The 24603-nt window shown below is 42.8% G+C and overlaps 2 protein-coding genes across 3 annotated transcripts in view; both read left to right on the top strand.

Moving 5' to 3' along the window:
* DYNC1LI2 (dynein cytoplasmic 1 light intermediate chain 2) overlaps positions 1 to 4193 on the top strand; it is a 28536-nt gene extending 24343 nt beyond the window's left edge. The window contains exon 13 of the mRNA XM_048515679.1: positions 806 to 4193. Within this exon, the coding sequence (XP_048371636.1) occupies positions 806 to 912 (107 nt within the window). The 3' untranslated portion in view covers positions 913 to 4193. The remainder of the gene's footprint in view (positions 1 to 805) is intronic.
* A 5036-nt stretch (positions 4194 to 9229) lies between these two features.
* The window catches only part of CMTM4 (CKLF like MARVEL transmembrane domain containing 4), a 35859-nt gene continuing 20485 nt past the window's right edge, over positions 9230 to 24603 (top strand). Inside the window, exon 1 of one of the 2 annotated variants that reach the window (XM_048515197.1) lies at positions 9230 to 9716. In XM_048515197.1, coding sequence (XP_048371154.1) covers positions 9534 to 9716 — 183 coding nt within the window. In that variant the 5' untranslated portion in view covers positions 9230 to 9533. Of the gene's footprint in view, positions 9720 to 24603 lie in introns of both variants that reach the window. The other variant, XM_048515196.1, reaches the window with a different exon arrangement.

Below are 24603 nucleotides of genomic sequence, written 5' to 3'. Positions count from 1 at the left end.
TGTTGTCCGTACTGGGGAATCTTTTGAGTATGCAGAAACCTGTAGTTTGTCTTCAACTGGTCCTTTTCCATTGTTCTGTTGTTACTACTAGACCTGCCTAGCCTGACCTTATCAGTGCTTGGCAGCAAGGTAGGGTCTGTTCTTGGAATGGGAAGCCAACAGAGAAGATGGGGGCTGCTGTGTGGAGTGAGAGGCCAGCATGGTGCAGTGGCTAAAAATGTTGAACTAGGGTGTTGTGGGTTTTCCGGGTTGTATGGCTGTGGCACAGTGGCACTTTCTCCTGACGTTTCACCTTCCTGAAGATGCCAGCCACAGATGCAGGCAAAACGTCAGGAGAAAATGCCACTGGAACATGACCATACAACCCGGAAAACCCACAACACCCTAGTGATTCCAGCTGTGAAAGCCTTCGACAATATAATGTTGAACTAGTAGCTGGGAGTCCCTGATTCCAGTTTCTACTCGTGCTATAGAAGCTCACTGGGTGACCTTGGGCTAGTCATGCCCTCAGCCCAATCTAACTTCACAGAGTGGTTTTGAGGATGAAATGGAGGAGAGGAGAATGGCATAAGCGGCTTGGGGCTCTGTTGAGGAGAAAGGGAAGGTACAAATGAAGAAAATAAAGGAAGGAAGGTAATGGCAAAACACTTCTGCTCATATTTTGCTTTGAAAACTGCATAAAGTAGGCTGAGCAAACTGATTGCAACTTGATGGTGCACTTTAGCTTATTGTTATGCAAGATCAGGTGCCCAATTAGGAGGAGTGATTTTTACATATGGACAACTTCTCTCTTATCACTTTTTAGGGCAGAAAACGGTTTTGACGAATGTTCAAGAAGAGCTGGATAGAATGACTCGCAAGCCAGACTCGATGGTAACGACCAACTCCTCTCCGACAGAGAACGAAGCTTGATATTGCTTAAACCTGCATATGTAAATGACCAAATAACTATATACGTTGATCTGATAAGACCAGGAGCTCTCTGCTGTGGCAGATGCTAAAGTTTTCTTGGGGCAGAGAGAAAGGAAATTTAACCTTCATTGTCCCAGTATCAAGTGCACATTCAGGAAGATTTGCATATAAATTTCCTCCGTTTTAAGATAACCATTTTAGAGTTTCAGTAGGGCAATTCTCTTGATTTTGGGGGTGGCGAACCAGGGACAGCAGCAGTTCTTACAGGAAGAGCACAGAGACATGAGTTGTGGAACCCCAGCTGAAATGGCACGAAGGAAGAAATGAAGTCCCCTTTCCCCGAATTTGCTGGAGTTGGCCACTGGCGACGTACTTGGAGAGAACGTGGTATGGAGGACTGTTGATTAGATGAAGAGTGTCTAAAATGCTGCATTGAAAAGGAGAAATGCGATGGCAGATGCAAACAGCAAGATGCAACCAGCAAGTTGGACAGGCCGGAGGCAACGAAACCAGTGTCAACAAATCCTGTGTTTTAATAAATAGATCATATAATCACTGTTTAAAAACAAAAAAGCCTTCACATTTGGAGAGTGCTTGAGGCTTAAACATCATGGGAATTTATCGTGATATAAATGGCATTTTTTTTTTAGTTTTAACAAGGAGCTGCGTTTAAAGAAATAGGTGGGTGCCCCTTTTTTGTCTTAGTTGACACAGGGAGAATCTTCCTTAGACCAAGTGCCTGGCACAGGGTGAGACGTGTCTTTAGGAGGTGCCTGAATCACTTGTGCACTGTAGTACAAAGAGCCTCCGGGTGACTTTGTTTAAAAACATGGTAATTTTGGACAGTTGTGTTTAATTTTAAAACCCTATTTTTTTTCCCCTGATAGCTTCTGCCTTGTGTATGTATGTATTTTTTTTCTCTAAATACCAACCACCTTTGCTAGGACTAACGAGTGATCTATCAATTGCAACGATTTTCTTCGTAGTTAAACTTCAGAACGGTAAAAAAAACCAAACCAGAATTCTACCTTAAGGTTTTTAAAACCGGTGGTGGTTTCTGGTAGATTTCCAAGTCTCTCGTTCCAGTAAACAATAGAAATGTGTAGGTTTCCATCAATAAAACAGAGTGCTTAATGGGTTCATGACATCTGTCTTTCCCTTTCAATGTAGGCTTTTCAGTCTAGAAGAAAGATTCATGATTATTCCCCGTTGCTATTTGGATCGGTGCCACTGGGAACAGTGGTTCTATGGAGGATTCCCACGGTTACTGAAATGGCACTGAGTTTCTATATGGAGTAATTGACAGAGAAACACTACCTTATATTATATTATCAAACGTGTTTGTATTCAACATACTGAAGGGAAAAATACCCCACTGTATGAATTATGCAGAGTTTACTTTTATTGATAACGGATTTGTGTGTAATGCAAGATCTTATTTCTGGCTAGAACACCCCTAATATTTATATAAATATAAATATATATATATATATATAGTTAAACATTGCCGAACAGATTGACCACTAACACAGTACTGGATGTAATTGCAACCCTGTGTTCCTTAAAGAGGTCGTGTCACCTTGTGTTTGAGTCTGTCTAACACTATCGAGAAAGCTAAGGGTATTTACTTGCATTAACGCAAAAGCATGTTTACATGTGCCAGTTATTTTATTTTTTTTACATTTTTATATGTTTTGGAGTCTCACTTATATCCACAGTTGCCTAGATTTTTAAACTGAAAAGTTGTGGCCGGACGGTCTGGTTTACGGTTCTGCTGCCTCTTTGGATACGACATACAAAGTGTTGGATTCAGGTTAAAACTGTAGCCTTGTTACCTCCTCAGCCAATGAAATTTACATCCCGTCTTCATGATGCTAAGCTGTGGTGCGCTGTTGTTGCAGTTGCAGTTAGTCTGGCACAGAGACTCTGTCCGTGCCACGTGGAAGCCACGTAGCAAGGTGTCTCATGCTGGGATGGTTTGATTCATGTGAGATTTGAGCGGGGGGAGCACGGCCACTCTACTGCTGCAACCAGATGCCAAAACAGCTACTTTGCTTGCAAAAGTTTCAACCTCTGCATCTCACATAGCTAGTGTTGGGGAAGGCCCTTCTCTGCCTGAGACCCGGGAGAGCTATTGCCACTCAGAGTAGACTATTGTGAACTAGACGGACCAGTGGCAGCTTCAAACCTACATATGTACCATATATGTATACTACCTTGTCATGACTGCCGAATGCATATGGCGACTGAGGGCTGACTTTGGCTTTGTGGGAGGTACCTTTCAGTTTGGGAAACGAAATCTGAGAAGCGATAAGAGCAGGTTGTTTCTTGACGGTATGCAGTTGAGATGCGAGCCTCACTCCACAACTGCGTGTTTTCTTATATTATTTTTGTCATTAAAGCAGATACGCACTTTGTATACAAGTGGCTACTGAAGGGTTTTTTTAAAAAAATAAAATGAACGTTAGATCTACAAATGAGCGAAAGCCAGCAATTTTACCACTTGCCAGTTGTTCAAAAGAGTACTTGGACCCAACAAGAGGTTTGATAGAAAAGAATCCTATTTCCTTGTTGCAAGTGAATGCTCCTAGTTTTTCAGAGGGAGGAAACTGCAAGTAATGTGTGTGTTGGTTGCCAAAGTCTAGCAACTTTGGAAAGCTGCACAGTTAATTTTGTTCCTGGTGTTCTCAAGCATTGGAACCAAAGGCCAAACTGCAAAACAGCCTTTATGGGTTTTTTTAATCCAATTAACTTTATTTTCAGGATTACATTTGTATGGTAGACTGTTAAAATCATTAAATGGGTATATTTATACTTGCAGTATAGTGGTTGCATCTACTGTTCATGTTTAAACTAAAGTAATAATCTATTCAACTTGAAGGCAAATATAAAGAATTACGGATTGGCCCTCTGTCAAAATGCTATGGTTATGCTGCTTATTTTTTTCTTTTTTTTAAAGTTTGCACTTTTTTATTGGCATTTTAAAAATTTGTTTAAACTGAACAGAACTTGTTGTATTTTATTTAATTTAATGACATTGAAAGTGACTGAACTTAACCATATCTATGCTGTAAATGAAAAAAAAAAGTTCACTCCACTCTTACTAAGTTTATTGATGTTTTTAACTTCCAACAAAGACTGCAGATATATCCACCACAGCCCTTAGTCCAGTTGTATGGCTTTAACCAGGTGCAGTCCATGTGGAATATTGCTTTCTAGTGCTGGCAAAAAATGAGGACATGTCTTTAATTAATGGCTTCAATAAACACAAACCAAGACTGCTTTGCTGGTGTCTTCTGTCACTTTTTACTAAATGAGGCAGTTCTAGAACCGTGGTTTGGCTTTGAAAAGAATATTTTTGTCCTTGAAAATATACAAATTGGGGCACTTTGATTTATTGTACTGATCTTCTACTAGGTTGGTCAGGCCGTTGGTGGAGCCGTCAATAGTGAAAGGCAGAATGTCCCAGAGATTTTCGGACATACTCATCCTGATGCGACGCTCCTTTATGTCAGACATTCAGAGGTATAAAGGACAAGCTCAGTCATTCCTAGCTGTTAAGGACTCTTCCAGTGGAAGAGCCTTTAGACCCGTTGTGGCAAACCTTTGGCACTCCAGATGTTATGGACTACTATTCCCATCAGCCCCTTCCAGCATGGCCAATTGGGCATGCTGGCAGGGGCTGATGGGAATTGTAGTCCATAACATCTGGAGTGCCAAAGGTTCGCCACCACTGCTTTAGAGCCAACTTTTTATTGCAGTGCTAAAAGTTCTTTAAACTGAACAGAATTTGTATTTTATTGAGCTACTCTGGAAGTAACAATATTTGTGCTGCAAATGTTTGCTCTAAGTTACAGGGTCCCTGAACTGGTACTCGTTTGTTATCTACCACATATCATCTATGCATCATTTTTTGAAAATACTTTTTTGCTAGCTGTTCTCAACACGACTGCTACAGCAGGGCTGGCCATTTAGTACTTGGATGGGAGATAGAAGGAAATCCTGGAGGTGCTCTACAGTTGAAAGCAATTGCAGATCACATCTGCCCAGGATGGGGTTGCCATAAGTGGGCTGCAAATTGACAGCTCATTTGACCTTACCCTTATTAGGCAAAAGGCTGTGCAACACCTTTTTCCCTTGCTGAGAGATCCTGTGTTATAGTTGACACCCCTTTCTTTGTGCGGTCACCGTGGTACCAAATGCTGACTTTCTCAATCTGGTAATCCTACTTCCATATTAGAAATAGTGTGAAAAATTTCTGATGTAGCTGCATCTTGGATGGCCAGAATGCCACATCTTACATGCCTTTGATTATCCTATGGCCATGCTGGTAGGGGCTGATGGGAATCGTAGTCCATGAACATCTGGAGTGCCATAGGTTCGCCACCACGGTCCTATGTCCTTTCCACCCTGCTTTGTCAAATAGTGCAATGCAGTGGCTGCTGTTGCTGGCCCTGTGAGGCTGTCTTACTCCTTCTCAAAAAAGATTAGCAGCAGTGCCACAATTTCACAAGGCTTGATTATACTGGGATTTACTGCTCATCCCAGCCTAAATTCACTGTAGCGATGACCTGGCTACTTTGGACCGACAGAAGTAAAGGCTTTATTGTTTGTGGGTTTTGTTGAAAGTGTAACCAATTTAAGATTTTCAAGCAGTTTTAAATATTTGGGCGACAAGAAGACTGCAGGATGAGATTTCCTGCACCTTGTATAACGGCCCTTCATGCAAATGCATGGTGCCTAGAAATAGAAAAGGACGGTTCAAGCAGCCTTTGATCGGCCTCAACCTGACAGTACTCCTCTCAACTGTTTCATTCCTTTGGTTCTTTCATCTCTTTCCATATCCATCTTTTGACACTTTTGGAAAAAATGTTTTTGTACCTTATTCCTTATTTATAAACGTATTGTCTACAGATTTTCACACCCAGATTTTAAAGTAGACAATAGTTAGATTTGTGCTTTGACTTGGGCAGCTGGATGAAAGAGAATGTGCTCTGGAGGTTTTTAAATGTGCTCCCTCCCTCCTAGTGGTGTCTACTGTATGCTCATTTGTTTCCAATTGAGAGCTAGAGAATATAGCTTGCCAAAATATTTCACTTTCAAGAAAAAATATCAGGAAATAAATAAGATGTTGTGCCAGCAGCTCAAGGCTGCTTTTATTCTTGCCTGATGCGCTCTCTCTCTTTCTCTCTCTCTCTCTCTCTGTATATGTAATATATATAATTCCACAGTAAAAGAGGAAAGGTAGCTTTGAGCTCATCACAAATAATTTGTTCTTAATTGTCACTGCTGGGCAGTGTGTTCAGCTCTTGGGACCATATATAATAAGCAGGAAGGAGGTTGAATATAATTTAATGTCATGTAAACTTGAGACAGTTTCATTCATTTGGCAGAGAATAACAAATACTTAGCCTTGCCGGTAAAATACAGCTAATGAACACACACAGCCTAAAAATAAACTTGACTTGGCAGAATTTGAGAGACCTCTTGATGAAAGCAAATATATACTTAAATGGGGTGAAACCTAACAAATTAAGAGGGGCTTTTGCTACTTTGCTTCTGATCTTTTATCAATTGCAATTTCACCCTCTTTCCTCCAAGGAGTTTCAGATGGTTCATAATTCTTTCCTCCATTTCTATCTTTATATCTTGAATTTTTATCTTTATATCTCTAATTCTTTCCTCCTTCGTTTTTATCTTTATATCTTGCAAAGTAGCTCAGGTTTAGCAAGCAGCTAGATTCGGGTCTAGTAGCGTCTTGGAGACAAGAAGTTCCAGGTGTAAGCTTTTGAGAGTCAAAGCTCCATTCATCAGATACGATAGCTTGAGAGAGTGACACAGTCAAGGTCACAGAGTAAGCTTTACAGATGGACAAAGTCTTAGCAGAGCAACCTAACCTAGGTCAGATCTTACAATCCCATCTGTCGAAAGTCACAGACTGGACTCACATGCTATTTGAAACTCTTTTCAACTGTTGTTCTCACTTTCTAAAGCAAGGTGAGGGGTAACAAGAGACTTTACAAGGAATGGTATCTTGGCAGTTGAATGCCATTTATATAGTGGCTCACCTTTTGATGTTTTAAGGTGAAAACCGTTGTACTTGCCCAAGCATTGTAAATTGTTTTGCAATGTCGGAATCTGGTTTTAATGCTAGAAGGTGTTATTGACTTCCTTGTGCTGTTTTTTTTAACCATATTATTAACCTGTGAGTTGCAATGGGTGTCCTAAAACATACTTTTTTACTATACTATTTTTATTACTTCTCTAATCCTGTTGTTTTTTCTTTGCTTTTCATGATTTTGATTTTAGTCACTTATGTTGATTTTTGTTTATTTCAAGCATTTTTTTGAGACTACAGCGAGCAAGTCACCTAAAGTAAACATTATCCCTGTAAATACATAATCTTTGTCTTCAGGCACAATCCAGAATTCCATTTCTGATCTTATAGGGCTGGCTCCAAATTACTGGAAGGAGTGTGCCCTGTGTGCCTGTTCTCGAAGGTCCCTTCAGAAATCCTTCTCTGGGTATCCTTCTAACAAAAATGAAGTGAGCAGTAACCAGGGACAGGGCTTTCTACATCAGCTGCATCTTCTATAGGACTCTTTCCAGATTTGCCTGGCAAATTATTTCCTTGTTGCCATTTAGATGCCAAGCAAAACCTTTGAATTTTTAAATTATTTTTGCCAGTCTGAATTTGCCATTGATTGTATAGACAGAGGTATCCTCTGGACCCTCCTTATATCAGCCCCCAATAATCAGATTGAAAACAAATCCCATTATTTGCCTGACTTTACAATTCTCCCCCAGGTGATCATGTTAATTGCTGCCTAATTTTTATTAACTTATTTCATTGATCTAATTGATACAAGTAGGCTTGGATGATATATCTTTGGGAAAACACTTTAAATAATAAATAGCAGGTCTCCTGTCACCTTGTTAGCTGATTAATTTTTAATTACGGTTATCCCATTTTCTTTCAAGCGGGTGCAACTTTACAAAAAGGCAAGTCTCACTAATATGCATCCAGAGCAATAGAAATGCTATTTTAACAAAGTCTCTCAGGGCAGATAATAATGGTTTTGATGGAAGTGGTGCTTTAACAAGAGTTTTAACTGCTGCCAGAGAATCGGACTCAACAATGTGGGTGCATTTCCACTGGAGAATGCACAACCGCACTGTCAGCTTTATCCTGGAAAAGGTATAGAAGGCAACGATAAATGTTAACTCCAAGCAAGTTCTCCTGGAATTACATCTGCTCTACAAACTAGAGATCAGTTCCCCTATCTCCGGGGCCCCTTACAATTGCCGCTTCAGAGGGCAAACTCTATAGTATACCATAAAGTTAGGAGAAACTGAAGTCCTAGAGCAGTGGTGGCGAACCTACGGCACGGGTGCCAGAGGTGGCACTCAGAGCCCTCTCTGTGGGCACGCGTGCACAGAGTTCGTCATGTGATAATAGTGTAATTATTTCAGGGAGATTATTAGCATTAAACCTAAGACCTAGTTTTGGGGAAGCAGTGTAGGTAACCCTGTTAAGCGCTGTTAAACCGCACTGATTTTCATGGGAAAAATGAAAACGTGATCCTTTATCTGGGAGTAAGCTTGGCTGCTGGCAATGGGGTTTGCTTTTGAATAAACCCTCCTAGGGTGGTGATTCACCCGTTCGAAGCGTTGCACAGTTGCTTCAAAGGTAAGCCACTGACTACCACCAAGCTTACTCCTGAGTAACGCACGCCTCGGAGCCAACCATTTTTTCTATACTAAAACCTCAGTATTCAGGTTAAATTGCTGTGTTGGCACTCTGCGATAAATAAGTGGGTTTTGGGTTGCAGTTTGGGCACTCGGTCTCGAAAAGGTTCGCCATCACTGTCCTAGAGTGACATCTCTCGAAATTGCCCCCTAAACCTCCAGGAATTTACTAAACTGGAGTTGACAACGGGAGTCTATGCCCTGTTTGTTGGCTGCTGTATAACACCCGCCTACAGAGAACAATGGTCTCTAGTTTTGTATCCTGCTTCTCACATACTCCCGTGGCTTACAAGCGCTTCATCGTGCACAATTCAACAGGTAGAGCTCCCCCACCCCAATACATTCTGCCTGCTGATAGTTTGAAGCCCGACACGGGCAAACCCCGGAGTCGGTACGGGCGGCCCCGGCCTCGAACAGCTGCGGCCCTTTCTGAGGACTCTTTCCCTGAGGGACGCGCCAAACGCGGACGCCGCAGCCGCCGCCTTCTCCTCCTTCTCCTTCCCGCCGCTTCAGGGCGGGTTTCCTCGGCCGCTTCTCCCTCCCTTTCCGCCGCGCGCGAGAAGGAGGAGCGGCCGGGCGAGGGGAGGAAGGAGAGGCGGCGTCTCCGGGGGCCGGCGCTGTAGAGCAACCCGGTGAGGGGAGAAGAGCGGGAGGCGGGCGGACGGGAGAGCCATTCCCTCATCGCCGCCGCCGCCGCCGCCGCCGCTGTGAGGCGCCTGAGGCGGGAAGGGGCCCGCGGCGCTTCCCTCCCTCCCTCCCTCCCGCTTCGCTTCGGACCCGCGATGCCTTCTTCGCCGCCTCCGCCTCCCTCGCGGGGCTGAAGCGGGGGGACCCTCCCCGGCAGCCCCGAGTCCCCGGCCGGAGGAGCCACCATGAGGAGCGGCGAGGACCTGGAGGGCTTCGACGGGGAGGCGTCGAGCACCTCCATGATCTCGGGCGCCAGCAGCCCTTACCAGCCCACCACCGAGCCCGTCAGCCAGCGCCACGGCCTCCGCGGCCTCCGCTGCCACCCCGACTACCTGAAGGGCACCCTGGGCAGGCTCAAGATCGCCCAGGTGGTGGGTACCCAGCGGCCGGGGCCAGGGCGGGGGGGAGGCTGGGACCGGGCGGCTCTGGGGGCCCGCCCTGGCTTGTCATTGGTTACGCTGGGATCTTTCCGTTCTTTTCCAAGGATCCAGCTTTAATTACCCTATTGGTGTCGTCTCCAGGAACCCACCTTTAGTGTTCTGTTGGGGGGCGTCTTCTGATTCTACTCCAGGGATCCACCTTGTCATCTATTATGTCAGGATTTTTCAGTTTTTCTGCAGGGATCCACTTTGATTATTGGGGGTTTTCTGGTTCTTCCCCAGAGACCCACCTTCATTATTGCGTTTTGGGTCTTCTGGTTCTTCTCCAGGAACCCACCTTTAGTGTCCTGTTGGGGGGCATCTTCTGATTCTACTCCAGGGATCCACCCTTGTCAATTATTATATCAGAATTTTTCAGTTTTTCTACAGGAATCCACCTTCATATTAAATTGGAGTCTTCTGGTTCTTTCCCGGAGATCTACCTTGATTGTTATGTTTCAGTCTTCTGGTCCTTCTCCAGGAGTCCACCTTCAGTGTTGTGTTGGAGGATCTTCTGATTCTACTCCAGGGATCCACCTTGTCATCTATTATGTCAGGATTTTTCAGTTTTTCTGCAGGGATCCACTTTGATTATTGGGGGTTTTCTGGTTCTTCCCCAGAGACCCACCTTCATTATTGCGTTTTGGGTCTTCTGGTTCTTCTCCAGGAACCCACCTTTAGTGTCCTGTTGGGGGGCGTCTTCTGATTCTACTCCAGGGATCCACCCTTGTCAATTATTATATCAGAATTTTTCAGTTTTTCTACAGGAATCCACCTTCATATTATATTGGAGTCTTCTGGTTCTTTCCCGGAGATCTACCTTGATTGTTATGTTTCAGTCTTCTGGTCCTTCTCCAGGAGTCCACCTTCAGTGTTGTGTTGGAGGATCTTCTGATTCTACTCCAGGGATCCACCTTGTCATCTATTATGTCAGGATTTTTCAGTTTTTCTGCAGGGATCCACTTTGATTATTGGGGGTTTTCTGGTTCTTCCCCAGAGACCCACCTTCATTATTGCGTTTTGGGTCTTCTGGTTCTTCTCCAGGAACCCACCTGTAGTGTCCTGTTGGGGTGTGTCTTCTGATTCTACTCCAGGAATCCACCTTTGTCAATTATTATATCAGAATTTTTCAGTTTTTCTACAGGAATCCACCTTTATATTAAATTGGAGTCTTCTGGTTCTTTCCCGGAGATCTACCTTGATTGTTATGTTTCAGTCTTCTGGTCCTTCTCCAGGAGTCCACCTTCAGTGTTGTGTTGGAGGATCTTCTGATTCTACTCCAGGGATCCATCTTCACTATCATGTTGTGGTCTTTTGTCCTCCAGGAGTCAATCCGCCTTTTTTTGTTTTAAAGCATCACCCCACCCCAGATTCCTGTTTAGGGAATCTATGGAATCTGGTGGCTGGGCCCCTTGTTCTGGTGGCTTTAAAATTAGGTTGGATCACTTTTTCTCTGTGAATTGGTTTGGCTGGGAATTGCTCAGTAGAAGCAGCAGATTTCATGGGCAGGAAGCCTTCTTGAATTTCTCTTGTGGTGTTGCTGTTAGAATATCTGGCCAGGACTGGGGGAGTGTGGGTTTAAATCCCCAGTCTGCCATGAAGCTTGCTGAGTAAATTAGGACTAGTCACACTCTCAGCCAACCCTTTGTAGGGCTGTTGTAAAGCTGGAGGAAGGGAGAACTGTGTGGTTTGTTTTGATCGCCCTGAAGGCCTGGATGGGGTGATGAAAATGTATTGGATAGCGTTTGGAGGAAGATTGAGAGATTGAGGGAAATATTCCTGCTCTCCCATGATGTTCACTAGATGACCCTGAACCAGTTTTCTCAGCCTAACCTACCTCACAGGGTTGTTGTCAGGATCAAATATTGAAAGGAGAACCATGTGGGTTTCCTGGAGCGCCTTGCAGGGGAGATGGGCTAATGGGGCATATGTAGTATGCGTGGATGGGAAACAGCAGTAGAAGAGTATGGATCTTTACCCCGCTTTTCTCAATTGTGAGGAGTTTCAAGGCAGTTTACAAATTGTGAGGAGTTTCAAGTTTCAAGGCAACTTACAAATTCCTTTTCCCTTCCTCCTCCCCCAACAGACACCTTGCGAGGTAGGTGGGGCTGAGAGAGTTTTGAGAGAACTGAGACTAGCCCAAGGTCACCCAGCAAACTTTGTGTGTAGGAGTGGGGAAACAAACCTGATTCACCAGTTTAGAGGGCACTGCTCATGTGGACGAGTGGGGAAGCAAACCCAGTTTTCCAGATTAGAGTCCACTGCTCTTAGCCACTACACCACACTGGCTGTTCACAGTACTTTTGACTAACCTAGTAGGTTTTTTTTTAATCAAAGGCTCCAAATATTATTCTGCCTCTCAGCCTAAGCTTTTTCTTGGATTTGGAAGAGAGGATCTCTGGGGAAGAATGGTGGAATACTTCGCATTGATTTAATGTGCTAGAGTGGTCAGAGTGCTTTGTACATTATCTTTTTGTAAGTCTTCCAGCAACCTTGTAAAGCAAGTTAGTATTATTATCGCTGTATTGCAGATGGAAGGGGGGGGGGGAGAGAAGTGGACAAAACTGTCTGCTGAGTTTCTGGCAGAAGCAAGGCTTGAGCAGGCCCTTCATGATATGCAGGCCAGTGCTGCACTAAGCTGGATCACATCTTTCTTCACTAGAGGGCCTTTGACTTAAATATGAAGTGGCTTTGCAGTTTCTGTATTGTTGATCCCTCCTAACCCTTCCCCACAATCCTACCCAGGTAGGAGACCTACCTCTTGTGCCGTCACTTAGAATCTTTTGCTTCATGGGTATCTGTAAGGTATCTTTCCTCTTGTTCAAATGCCCTCCCATACTGTTGTTCATACACACAGTTTCCTAATTCTTTTCGGGAAGGATTAGATAAGGAGGTAGGGGAAGGACATTTTAAGATAACAGTTGACATTCTTCATGATTACTAGCATTCATTTAAGCCTAGGAAGGTCACCGTTTTGATTGAGTGAAAAATGGTAGGTATGAGGTCACCTCTCCTGGTATCTGTTTTGCATTGTCTGTTTCTCATCTTGATTTAATCAAAGTGCATATATTTATACCACCCTTCAGTCTATTTAACATATTTGCTGTAGTAATGACTCTGTTGGGCACTCGCAGACATTGCCCATTAGATTAGTTTGTCTCTTAAATTGCTTCCTTTTGGGGGGAGGTCTCTTCACTTTGATTTTGCATGATTGGAATGGGAAGCACTTTGGCAATCATGTTTATGATTGATATATCCATATGAAACTTCTTTATCCAGTGTCAAACTGTTGGTCTGCTTAGCTTAGCACCATGTATTCCCATTGGCAGTGGCTTGTCGTGGTCTTGAGCAGAGAGAGGTCTTTCCCAGTATCTCGTCCTTATAGTGTTCTAATTGGAGATTCCAGGGAATGAACTGTCAGTATGCCAAGTGTTTGTATCCTCACTGAGCCATGGATTTCTGCTGTTAAGAAGTGAATATATTGATGGGAACATGTTCTACAGACAGTTTCCAATCACTAACAAAAACTTCTGTGTATGTTTAGAAGGTCTCTTGTTTCTGCATTATTTGGGTGATTTGAATATAGGTGACTAACAATTCAATCAGGTGCAGAATTACTCCAGTCTAAGCTAATTGAAATGAATAGGCTTAGACTGGAACAACTCTCCTTAGGCTGCCCTGTAAAAGAATAAAAGGCTGCCCTGTAAAAGCTATACTGCTTGCTTTATACTTGACATGCAAACTATTTTGTTTTAACAGCAAGGTGACTTGCAGTAGGACAGCCACATGATGGAGAGCCACGTGATCTCTGTTCTTATCAGCAGGGAATTCCAATGTCAGATCAGCTGAGTTAGTGAGGCTTGAAAAAAAAAAAGCCTGCTCAACTTCTGCTGGCCTGCGGTTGGACAATTGTCAATCCATCGACAGGATTATGAGAAACACAGGTTTTCAATTGCAGTGTGACTTCTGATGAAACAATAGCTGGGACTGCCCTAATTTTTTTTCCAGCCTAAAAAGTTCACAATGCGGACAGACATCTTAGAAATCTGTATGTATAATCACGCTCAGTGGCTATTCTGTGAAAAATTCCTCATTTGACTAATGTGTGTTGAGTACATTGTGTTATTGTTTCTCCTTGCGATTGCTGGATTCTCTTTTCCAGACTCTTCTTTCGGTTGCTTTAATGCCTTGAGAGTTCTAATCTTCCGGTGTCAACTGAGATTTACATTACTATATTCAAACAAAATCCCTGTAATATCATTTATTAAGAGGCATCATACAACCTTCATTTCTGGCTTTTGTTATGGCCCCACATACTTGAGTCTTTTGTCTGCACTGATCATATTGTACCTGCCGCAATTCTCTTGGCAGTTGTAACTTTTATAACAGAGGAAAATGGGTGTATAGTGGTACTGATGTTTTATTGGCTGTACACCGGCTTGTTTGACTTCCTTTGTACTTGTCACTTAGGCACCATTGTTCTTATCTGCTTGTTTAAATACTGCTTTGCTTGCACTCTTGTTACTTTTAAGAAGGGTGCTTCAAGATCGAAGGCACTGAGGAGTACAAAGTTTTGCATGTGTCGTTCATTAAATGAGAAAATTAGTTTAGAGACAATTCATTATTTAGACTTGGCAAGAATCACATGGTGTGAAAAGAACTATGGGTGCAGTGGTGGGATTCAGCCGGTTCGCACCACTTCGGCAGAACCGGTTGTTAAAATGGTCCTTGTAAACAACCAGTTGTTAAATTATTTGAATCCCACCACTGGAACGAGGAGTTAAATTATTTGAATCCCACCACTGCATGGGTGGTTATGAAGATTTATCTAGCAAATTAGGGGAGCAGTGTGGGAAAGAGCCCCATCACTGGTTATGTCCATGTAGTCCTTATTGGTAGTGATGGCTTTATGAGAATTCTGATGACTGGAGGTGGGATTCCTTTATGTGGCACAGTGGTGGACCGTTCCTCGTGGCTATCTGTCCACGTTTCCTTAATTGCACATATGCTCCATTTCCCTTCCATATTTTTCTGTAACACAAGTTTATGCTTTCCCCAAGCCGTCACAATATACATACATGTCCTTCCAACATCTAGACACCCTGCCAATCATCATCCCGTGTGTCAGAACAAATGGTTGGCTGTCTAAAACTGTATGAAGCCTGCCATTTTGGGCTTATGTTCATATTGCTTCTTTTAGTAAATCACAGTCTGGCTGCTGGACTTTATTAACATGGCTTAAGGAATATCAAGTGCAAAATGAACGTTTGTAGTTTATGCTTTTCTAATTACATTTCTATTCACGTTTATTACCCACCCTTTACCACACTCTCAGTTTATGGCAAAACACAATATGCCAATACAGGAAGCATAGGTAGATAATGTCATAAAAGACTATTTACAGTGGGTTGTAAGCTGTTTGTGCACATCAGAATTAGCTTTTACCAACTTTTCTTGGTTTGTTCAAGTGGTCTTGTTTCAGCAGGTATCCGACTGATAGTTCCAAACAGAAATGTGCCCCTCTCATTCTTTCAGCTTGGTAGGAACTTGCGGTTTTCCGTACACTGTGGAAGAGATCTATTTCAGGCCTTCCCACTCTGAAAGAATATGAGATGGCTGGCAATATTGTAATTTGGGGTGTCCGCTGACATATAATTGGCAGGCAGTTCGAACACTGTGGCGGTAAGCCTCCTCACTGAAGTAGGGAATCTGAAATGTGTTTCTTAAAAAATTGGCTATGGAAAACTTGTACTTTTGGGGGCATAATTTAAAACACATTGTTGTGCCTTTGTTTCAACCCAGGGTAGAAGGTAATTTTTCTGATTACTTTGGGGGTAGGAGGAACCCTGTAAGACTTGGAATTCTAAAACGTTTGTCCCCTTTGCAATCCACAGCTAATATTTGAGTTGTCTAGCAGTTTTATACGCTTATCAATATACCTCTCCATGGTGTGTGATTTCCTTGAAGCATTTGTGGGTGACGGCAGCGACTGCCTGTTTTGAATTTTTAACTGCAGGTTGTCGCAGAACTTTCTACCAGATATTGAACATGTTGAAGTAATTTGCCGGAGAGCTTTCTGTTTCTCTATCCTACTATTTTCTTTTTTCTCCTTTTTTTATTTCCAGACCATGCAGTAAGCCATCTTGGCTGGCAAAGGCATGTTGTGCAGAATTTTAATGACAATCTTTAAACCTCAGACAGGTGGAGTCCCCCTGTGGTGGTCTTGATTTGATTTGGAAGTTCACATTCCACAAGCTTCAATTCCCCCTTTTTAAAGGGAAAATTCGCAACTGGGAGTCGTCTAGGAGAAGGGACGTACTGTGCGCACGTTGATCGTGGGAGGTTTCTTATCTGCTCAGCAAATACTTCATTGCATTTCATTTCCTGTGGGGTGGGGGCGACAGAACAAAAAAGTTCCACACGCCCAATATGTATTTATTTAAAACACTTCTATGCCACCTTTCATCCCAAACAGGACTCCAAGGCGGTGAACATCAAAACATTTCAGCATCGAAAACATTTAAAATAAAGCTCATGTACAATTATTCAGTACAAACATATAAACCTCCATACCCCCACAAACCAGGGAGGAGGCTAATAACAGTTGTTGGGAGTATGCCAAACAGAACAAAAAAGTCTTCACCCTCTGGAAACTAGGCAGCTATAGAAGGGCACAGAACCCTCCCCCCCCCCCGGGAGGGAGTTCAAGTGGAACTGAGAAAATGCTTTCTGTGTGGTTGATAAGCCAAGTTTGGGATTGCAGAAGGCAAGGGTAAGAGAACATGCCAATAGTGCCAGGGTTAGGTTGGGTTTGTTTGCCAGGGTTTATGTCTGTGGCTTTTGAGCCATTGGATTAAAAGGAGTTACTAGGTTGAACTGGGCCTTCCTTTTCTGTACTGGATCCCAGTTTGTTGTACTAGAAGCAATTTGCTTTACAATCAGTTTGAAGTGATCGTGTTCTTGGTATCCAGCATGAAAGGCAGGTATAAATTGTTGGGCATCTCTGAAGTTCTTTCGGAGGTTGGTTATTTGAGGTTATGTTTGAATCAACAAATGTTACTGGACTCCAGGAGAGTGCTCCAGGGCGTTAACTAGCCCCTTGCTTACCATGGTGGGCCATTTTGCCCCTGTCTGAACATTGTGGCTTCTTTAGGCATATACTAACTGGGTTCTTTTTATCCGAGGCAAGTGCAGCTATTTGTGAGTTTACCTCTTTCTGTTCGTCAGGTCCGTTTCGGGCAGAATATTCTGCTGTATCATATATGTTTATTCTGCTGAAACAGTCCTATTGCCAAAATGCTCTGTGGCTGATGAAAAATTGCAGGGGGTGGAGGGAAAGTGGTGCAGAAGAGAGGTGGTGATTGGAAGGGGAGTAATGCTCAGTTAAGATCTTACAAAGACAGCACCCCAGGGCTGGTGTCTGCTGTTGTTTCTCTCTTCCCAGGAACCTGCTTGTAGTGCTCATAGCCGCATCTTTCCCTTCTCCCAAGCACCTAATTGCTGCCATATACTTCCCCAGTTCCCCACGGCTCCATTTCTAATTCTCTGCTGTTCAGTTAGACAACACTTAAGACGTCTAGTTGTCTGTCTATTTGAAATTTAGTTGTCTATTGGGTATCTCATACTGTTAAAAAATCAAGAAGCCTTCTGGCACTTTAAAGATCCTCTGATTTTTTTGTGGGCATGAGAGCCACCGTGGGGTAGTGATTAAGAGCAGGTGGATTCTAATCTGGAGAAACAGGTTTGATTCCTCACTCCTCCACCTGAGAGGCAGAGGCTTATCTGGTGAAGCAGAAGTGTTTCGACACTCCTACATTCCTGCTGAGTGACCTTGGGCTAGTCACAGTTCTTTGGCTTGTCTCTTTGTGACAGTCATGCTCAATCTTTTTGCTGCGGTTCTCTCCAGTCAGTTATTTTTCAAGCTGGTTTAATTGTCCCTGAGCTCTGTGAAAGACAGACTTATTTATTGCCTTTGTCTTTTGAAACTTGATGCTTCTCTGGAGTGGTAACTATGTAATTAAAGACCTGAAGCTTCAAGTGATGCGCCATTACCCTGTGATGCCCCCTGGCCATGTTTACCACCTAACAGAGTTAATTGTTTGGAGAACCTAATTTGCCCACTGGAAGAAAAATGGCGCCTCTCTTGATTTCAGTGCCGCTGCACCCTTGAGAGAAGGATGGCAGTGTGCATTTATGCTTAAAAAACAAATTAGGAGCACTGTCTCAGAACAGTTTATTTAATTTATTTATTTATTTTTTATTTATACTTTAGGCTTCTATACCGCCCCGTCCCCGAAGGGCTCCGTAATTGACTACTAGCTTCTACTACAGTAATTCTGTCTCACTGTTTGATCTACAGATTCTCTGAGTCAGCTGACATGAAATAATAACCTAGTTATGTTGGAAGATGCCTCTATCCTATATGAGAGCCAGTGTGGTATAGTGGTTAAGAGCAGGTGCACTCTAATCTGGAGAACCGGGTTTGATTCCCCGCTCTGCCAATTGAACTGTGGAGGCTTATCTGGTGAACCAGATTAGCTTGTGCACTCCAACACATGTCAGCTGGGTGACCTTGGGCTTGTCATAGTGCTTCGGAGCTCTGTCAACCCCACCCACCTCACATGGTGTTTTTGTAGTGGGGTAGGGAAAGGAGATTGCAAGCCCCTTTGAGTCTCCTTACAGGAGAGAAAGGGGGGATATAAATCCAAAACTACTACTACTATACTCCTCCCTCTCCCTCTCCTCCTCCTCCTCCTCCTCCTCCTCCTCCTCCTTCTCTTCCTCCTTCTCTTCCTCCTTCTTCTTCTTCTTCTTCTTCTTCTTCTTCTTCTTCTTCTTCTTCTTCTTGTACCGGTTGTACTTATTCAGGTTATTCTCCACTACTGAGGGAAAGAAATAAAAGTCCAGGTCATTTTTTTCACAGCTGTGGGGAAACGTCCAAGGCCCCATTCAGACAGCATAAGACATACTCTAACAATGTGATAGGGCTCGGTTTACAGAAATTAGGGACAATGTAAACTGCAGACCGTCTAAGGCAAGACCTGCTATAAACAACTCAGCAGTGGATTACTTAGCAGAAAGCCAGTTGATATATACCATGAACATTGCAGTAGACCTACAATAGATTTCCCTTAATGGATGAGGCAGTCCAGTTGTCAGTGACTGCCAGAATACAATGATAGCATCCTTTCCAACAATGTATGGATGCCGCCCAAATCTTCAGTATCATCCCGAGTTCACTGGAGTCAGTTCCAGCAGCTGGTGTCAAACCTCAGAAATGTAATCTCTTGTTGTATACTGTTCAGCCTTGAAAAGACGCTCCTTGAAGTTCTGAGCATAGGAAACTTTTTCCCAGCAAGCCTGCCCATGCCGGCTGGTGGCCTTTCTAGCCCGAAACAGAAAGCATCCCACATCCAGCCTTTATGAGTTTTGTGTCTTGTCGAAGGCTTTCATGGCCGGATTCAACGTTAGGAACAAGATCCACCAGACCACGGCCACACAGCCCAGAAAACCCACCAGAACCAGTTTATGAGTTTTGCTTGCCTAGTTATTTGAAAATGGTTTATATGTGTCGTAGGTGTCTAGATAATTGGCTGTTTGCAAACCTGTTTCAGTTTCATTATATAACGTATTATGGATTGTTAGGTAACAAATTAGAGCCAGTGAAAGTTTGAGTATCTCAGTTTGCTAATTACCACTTTCCTCGTTTCTGGGCACTTGGAAATGATTCAAAGTCTTCCTTTTGTGTAGCTCATCTTCAGTAAACGTTTGGCCTTTTTATAGAACTGGAATCTGTTACACATAATTAATTGCGGAGCAGGCTTCGCATTATGTGGGAGATCAGTGATTGGTAGTCCCGACTGAATTTTTAAAAAAGAATTAGGGTTGCAGTGTGGGAGTGAAGTACCATATTGCTGATAGAAATATACATATTTTTCCATCTGCCCTAGACCTGGAGAACCGCTTCTATGAAGTTATCTCAGGCAGACGATTAAGAGAGAAAGAAAGAGCCAAGAAGGGAGAAGAACGTTATTTGGCATTTCTAAGCCCAGAACAGCTGTTTTGGTGCCGTTACTTATCAGGGCATGAGATTAAAGCAGATTTTGGATTGCACACAAAAGAGGGAGGTTTTCTGAACAACCCCACGTGGCTAGTACAGGTTTGTGTTTTTTTTGGTAGGCTGGCAGCTTTTGTGGTTTCATTTGAACTTCACAGTCTTGCAAATTTTGGAGCCATTTTTTTAAAATGGTGTTTTTAGACTTTACCTATTTCAGGTATTACATAAACGAAGCTATGCCTGTTTGCTGAACGTATCATTCGTGTGCTCATTTAAGATTCAGGATAGTTTTGAATTCTGTCAACAGTTTATCTTCTAATGAATGGTCTTGATTCATTCTTTTCACTTATCATTGGAAAGTAGGGTTTGTATTTAAAAAAAAATTTTTAGAAGCATCCATTAAGACAGGAAAGCAACTTTTATTGTGTCTTCCTATGGAATTAAAAACAAACAATATGTCTAGGCAGTATGGTTACCACTTCTGGTTCATCACTGACCAGTGAGGTGAAGTGGTAAGTAGCGATAGACTCTAATCTGGACCACTGGGTTTGAATCCCCACTCATGTACATGACTAGCAGATACCAGTTTGGTGAAACAGGCTTTCCCCCCCACTCCTCCACATGATGCCTGCTGGGTCACCTTGGGCTGGTCACAGTTCTTTTAGAACTCTCTCAATCCCACCAATCTCACAAAGTGTTGTGGGGAGGAGGGCAGAAGGGCAGGTGATTGCAAGTTGCTTTGAGTCTCCTTAAAGGTAGAGAACAGCGGGGCATAAAAAGTTTGTCCTCTTTGTTGTCTTCATCCTTGGGCTCCTCCTCCTCCTCCTCCTCCTCCTCCTCCTCCTCCTCCTCCAAGTAACTTTAAAGTTAACACTGAAAATGGAAGGGAAAGCCTGAAGCTATTAAGTGGGTTTGGTGTGTGCATGTTCGCACAGTTGACAGTATTCTTAGTGTTGCAGCTTACACATATACTTTTTAAAAGTTCCATTTTTCTAGTGTGTCTAGACTAGTTTTCCTTTTAAGGCCTGGCATCTAAAGGGGGCCATCACATTGCAAATTGTGGATTCTTGGGATCGCAAATACTTCTAAGCTGTTAAAATTCTTGTTCTGGTAGGTTCCTTCCATGCTTCCGATTATTTCCCTCATTAAAATTCTTCTCCCATTCTGGCATTGGTAGCGGATACTTGTTATTTACATATGACTAATCTTAAACAGGAATCTTAAGTATGAAATGACAGCTTTTACTTTAAAATGGAGCGTGAGCATGAACCTCTTCGGCTATACAGAAATTCAAAAAGCCTCTTATCCCAGATTAATCAGCAAATGCATCTATTTTTGTGAAACTGGAAATCAGGTTAACTTGCGCTACTTTTCAGTTGCTTTTCTGTGCAAACTGTTGGATTCTTACCAACGCTTTTCAGCTAAGGAATATACCAATGGAGGATTGAGGTACTTCACTCCTATGATAGTGGTGGCTTCACAAGAGAGTTTTTCATATGTAAATAGTCTGCTGTGGAAAGAGGCATCCTATGTCTTTTTCTCATTGAAAATGGCCGTGTTCCATAGGCCGTAGTCACATGGCCAAGTGTCTGATCTTCTAGTGCAGAAAGTGTCTGTTGTAGTTCAAATTAAAAAAAAATGGCAACATGCATTATGCATTTTAAACAAAGAATTATAGCTGCAGAATGACCAAATAAAAACATTGCATCTTGATTGAGGAAGCCTCTGTCATGCTAATGGGACCAGTGACTGCACGCTACAAAGAGTATGCAACACTCTTGAGCAACACGGTATGCCTAACACACAATTGGCATGTTGCTTGGCATTAGTCTTGTATTGTGACCACTGTGGCGGCATTGTGACTATACTTTATGACATGAGTTGAAGTGAATTTCCATTCAATTCTGTCCAGTTTCAGTCCATCAGCGTCTTTACTTTCTCTATGTCCTGTGCAGCATACACAATATTTAGCCGTTGGTTTTTGGTTCTGCAGTAGAACGCCCTGATTTATGTCTTCCTCCAAGACAGCCAGGATGGCTTTTGCACACTTCTCATTTTAGACCTGTGCTTGTCATGGAGTCAGCTGCCAATGAGCTTTGAGTCAAAGCTGAGGTTTAAACCTAAGTTTCCCATTTGTGAGGCCAAAACTGTAGCAGCCATAACAGAATGGCAGTCTCTGTGATTGCTATGTTCTGTCTGAACTGCCTTTCATTGTTGCAGCTGGCTGAAAGAAAGAAAACTGGATTCCTACAGCTAGTAGTTTGTTCTTTGGTAAGTGCTGGAGGCATGGCATCAGTTCTGCTTCCGGATAATCTTTCTCACTAATTCTGTTTCCTTCCAGCATGACTTACGTTACAATAATACACATCCACTGCAGGAGTTGCTTCAGATAAAGTAGTTTGCAACTTACTAAAGTACCTTCTTCTCCCCTCATCGGGTCATATTTTATATGTAGTCACGGGCAATCCTCAGTATATCTGGTGCCAGGAACAAGTTCTAGAATAAAAAACAAAATTTATTTTAACAATTAAAAACGGTAGTAGAAAAACATGTAGGTCAAACAGATGCTGTGCTGGCACATGCAAACATTACAGTCAAATGCATAAGACATTCTTCTCTTTGCACACTTATACCCCTAACTCAGAGGTGTAGCAAGGGGGAAAAGTGCCCGGTGCACGGGTGAGTCCTCCACCCCCATCCAACCCCAGAATACCCCCATCCTGCCACGCCTCCACAGGGGCGCACACCTGGCGCATCGTCCCCCTGGAGCTACGCCTCTGCCCTAACTCCAGTTGTGGGGGAAAGCATGTAAAATGAGCATAAATAGCACTATCAAATAGCTAATGAGTTTAAAAATATATTTTTAAAGGATATACTTTATAAATAGATATCTAGTCTGTTAGACTTCTCGATCATGTAAATGCTTTTGCTTTCAAAAAGAAAAAGATTTGCTAATTTCAATGTCGTTGAAAACAAAGCCATGAGGTTAACCAGCTTTGTGCTATGGAGCGAAATTAAAATTCATCATAACCAGCGGGTAACAGTTAATAGCTGTATGAAGCTGACATGTTCATGTAATGTATGTTGCAGCTGCCCTTAGCAAATGTACAAGTTTGGCAGCCTTAAAATGGAATGTTGCTCAGATCTTTAAAGGATGAGAAGGAACAAAACAAGAAATCCTGTTTCTAAGCACAATTCAAGCTGCTGTTTTGGACCTGTCAGACCATAAATAGTTGAAGATCAGGTTTCTCAGGACTGTCCTCTGCCATTAGAAATCTTCCTTAGAATTAAGATCTGTCCCCACCCCCAACTCTTCTTTGAGTGCATTTCCCTTGCTCTGGGCAGATGGGTGGCTATTAGAGAGAGGGTGTTTTCTGAAGGGGTGCTCTGATTTTGGAATTCCAGTCCTTGAGTAATTTGCCTGGTGCTGGTGTTGCTATCTTTAAACCACCCGGCCAAACTTCTCCTGTTCATGACAGCTTTTAATGACAACCATTTTAGCGGGTTTTACTGCTGCTGGGAGTTTCTTGTTTTTCTTTTTTGCAATACTGTACTTCTGATGCCAGCTCTTTTTAATCTTATTTTTCTTTATGTATTTTAAAGGGTTGAGGCTTTCATAATTAAGAGGCAGGGTATACATTTTTAAATAAACCAGTATCTTGTTTTTCTCAAGCCGGGCATGGCACTTTTGAAGTTAGATGTCTTTTAAAAGTTTGAAATCAGGGCTTCTGGGAGGACTTGCAATACTGCCTGCTTTGGCTTGCTTCCGACCCATTCTAACCTTTGGCCCTGGTTTACCTGCCTTCTCATTGCAGCTTTCTCCCCAACCTGTCTCCTTTTCCTGGTTGCTGTGACTGTTGTTTTCTACTTGCCACTGCCTTTTTTGTGTGCTCTTTTGAGCTACTAAAGGTAACCTGTTTTTTTGAGTTGCAACCGACTCATGGTGACACCACGTAGTTCCACCTCAGGGGGCTTTCGAGGCAAGAGTTAATAGTGGTGGTTTGCCATTGCCTGCCTCTGCATAGCAACCCCAGTCTTCCTTGGTAGGTCTCCCATACAAATATTTACCATGGCTGGCCCTACTTATCCTTCTGAATGAGATCAGGCTAGGCTGTTTGAACTGCTGCAAAAACATAAATCTTGCTGGAATCTGGCATTTTCTAAACCTAAACCTTTGCTGGAATCTGGCATTTTTATAAGTTCTGTGCCTATTGAAATGTTGCTGTTAACATTTTTTGGAGGTTATTTGTACATTTGGTTGGGTTACTTACACTGAAATTAGGATTTTTTTGTTTGAGGTTGCTTTGTTATAAGAAGATTTTTCTGTAATCCTTGGGCTATTAGAATAGCTGTAGATGTCCTTGCACTGACTTGCAGGTTAAGATCCAGGGATACAGCATGGAGGCCAGCTTTCGAAGGTCATATAATTTGCTGGGTGTACACAGGCTCTGTCAGCCTGAAGTAACTCATTGGCTCTTAGCTATTATATCTGGCTTTCATTTGACTTGTCTTGCTTCAAATGCCTAGTGTGTTGGCTGGTACAATTTTAAATGTTGTCTCTGGAAATCTGCCCACTTCTATGGTTATGTCTGACAGACCAGTCTCTTTCTTTTTCTGTCTCACCTAACCTTAATGTAGGACCTGATGTTTTCATCCATCTTCAAGCAGGATTTTATTTCTGGCTTAATGAATATTCCCTCTTATGTTGTATCATAAGAGTTTTTTTCAGGTTCAGTATGATGTGTTGTCTCCAGTCATTTTGATCACTCAATAAATTTT

This window comes from Sphaerodactylus townsendi, linkage group LG14 (genome assembly GCF_021028975.2).
Source record: "Sphaerodactylus townsendi isolate TG3544 linkage group LG14, MPM_Stown_v2.3, whole genome shotgun sequence".
Classification (NCBI taxonomy): Eukaryota; Metazoa; Chordata; class Lepidosauria; order Squamata; family Sphaerodactylidae; genus Sphaerodactylus; species Sphaerodactylus townsendi.
This window is presented reverse-complemented; position numbering and strand designations above follow the sequence as displayed.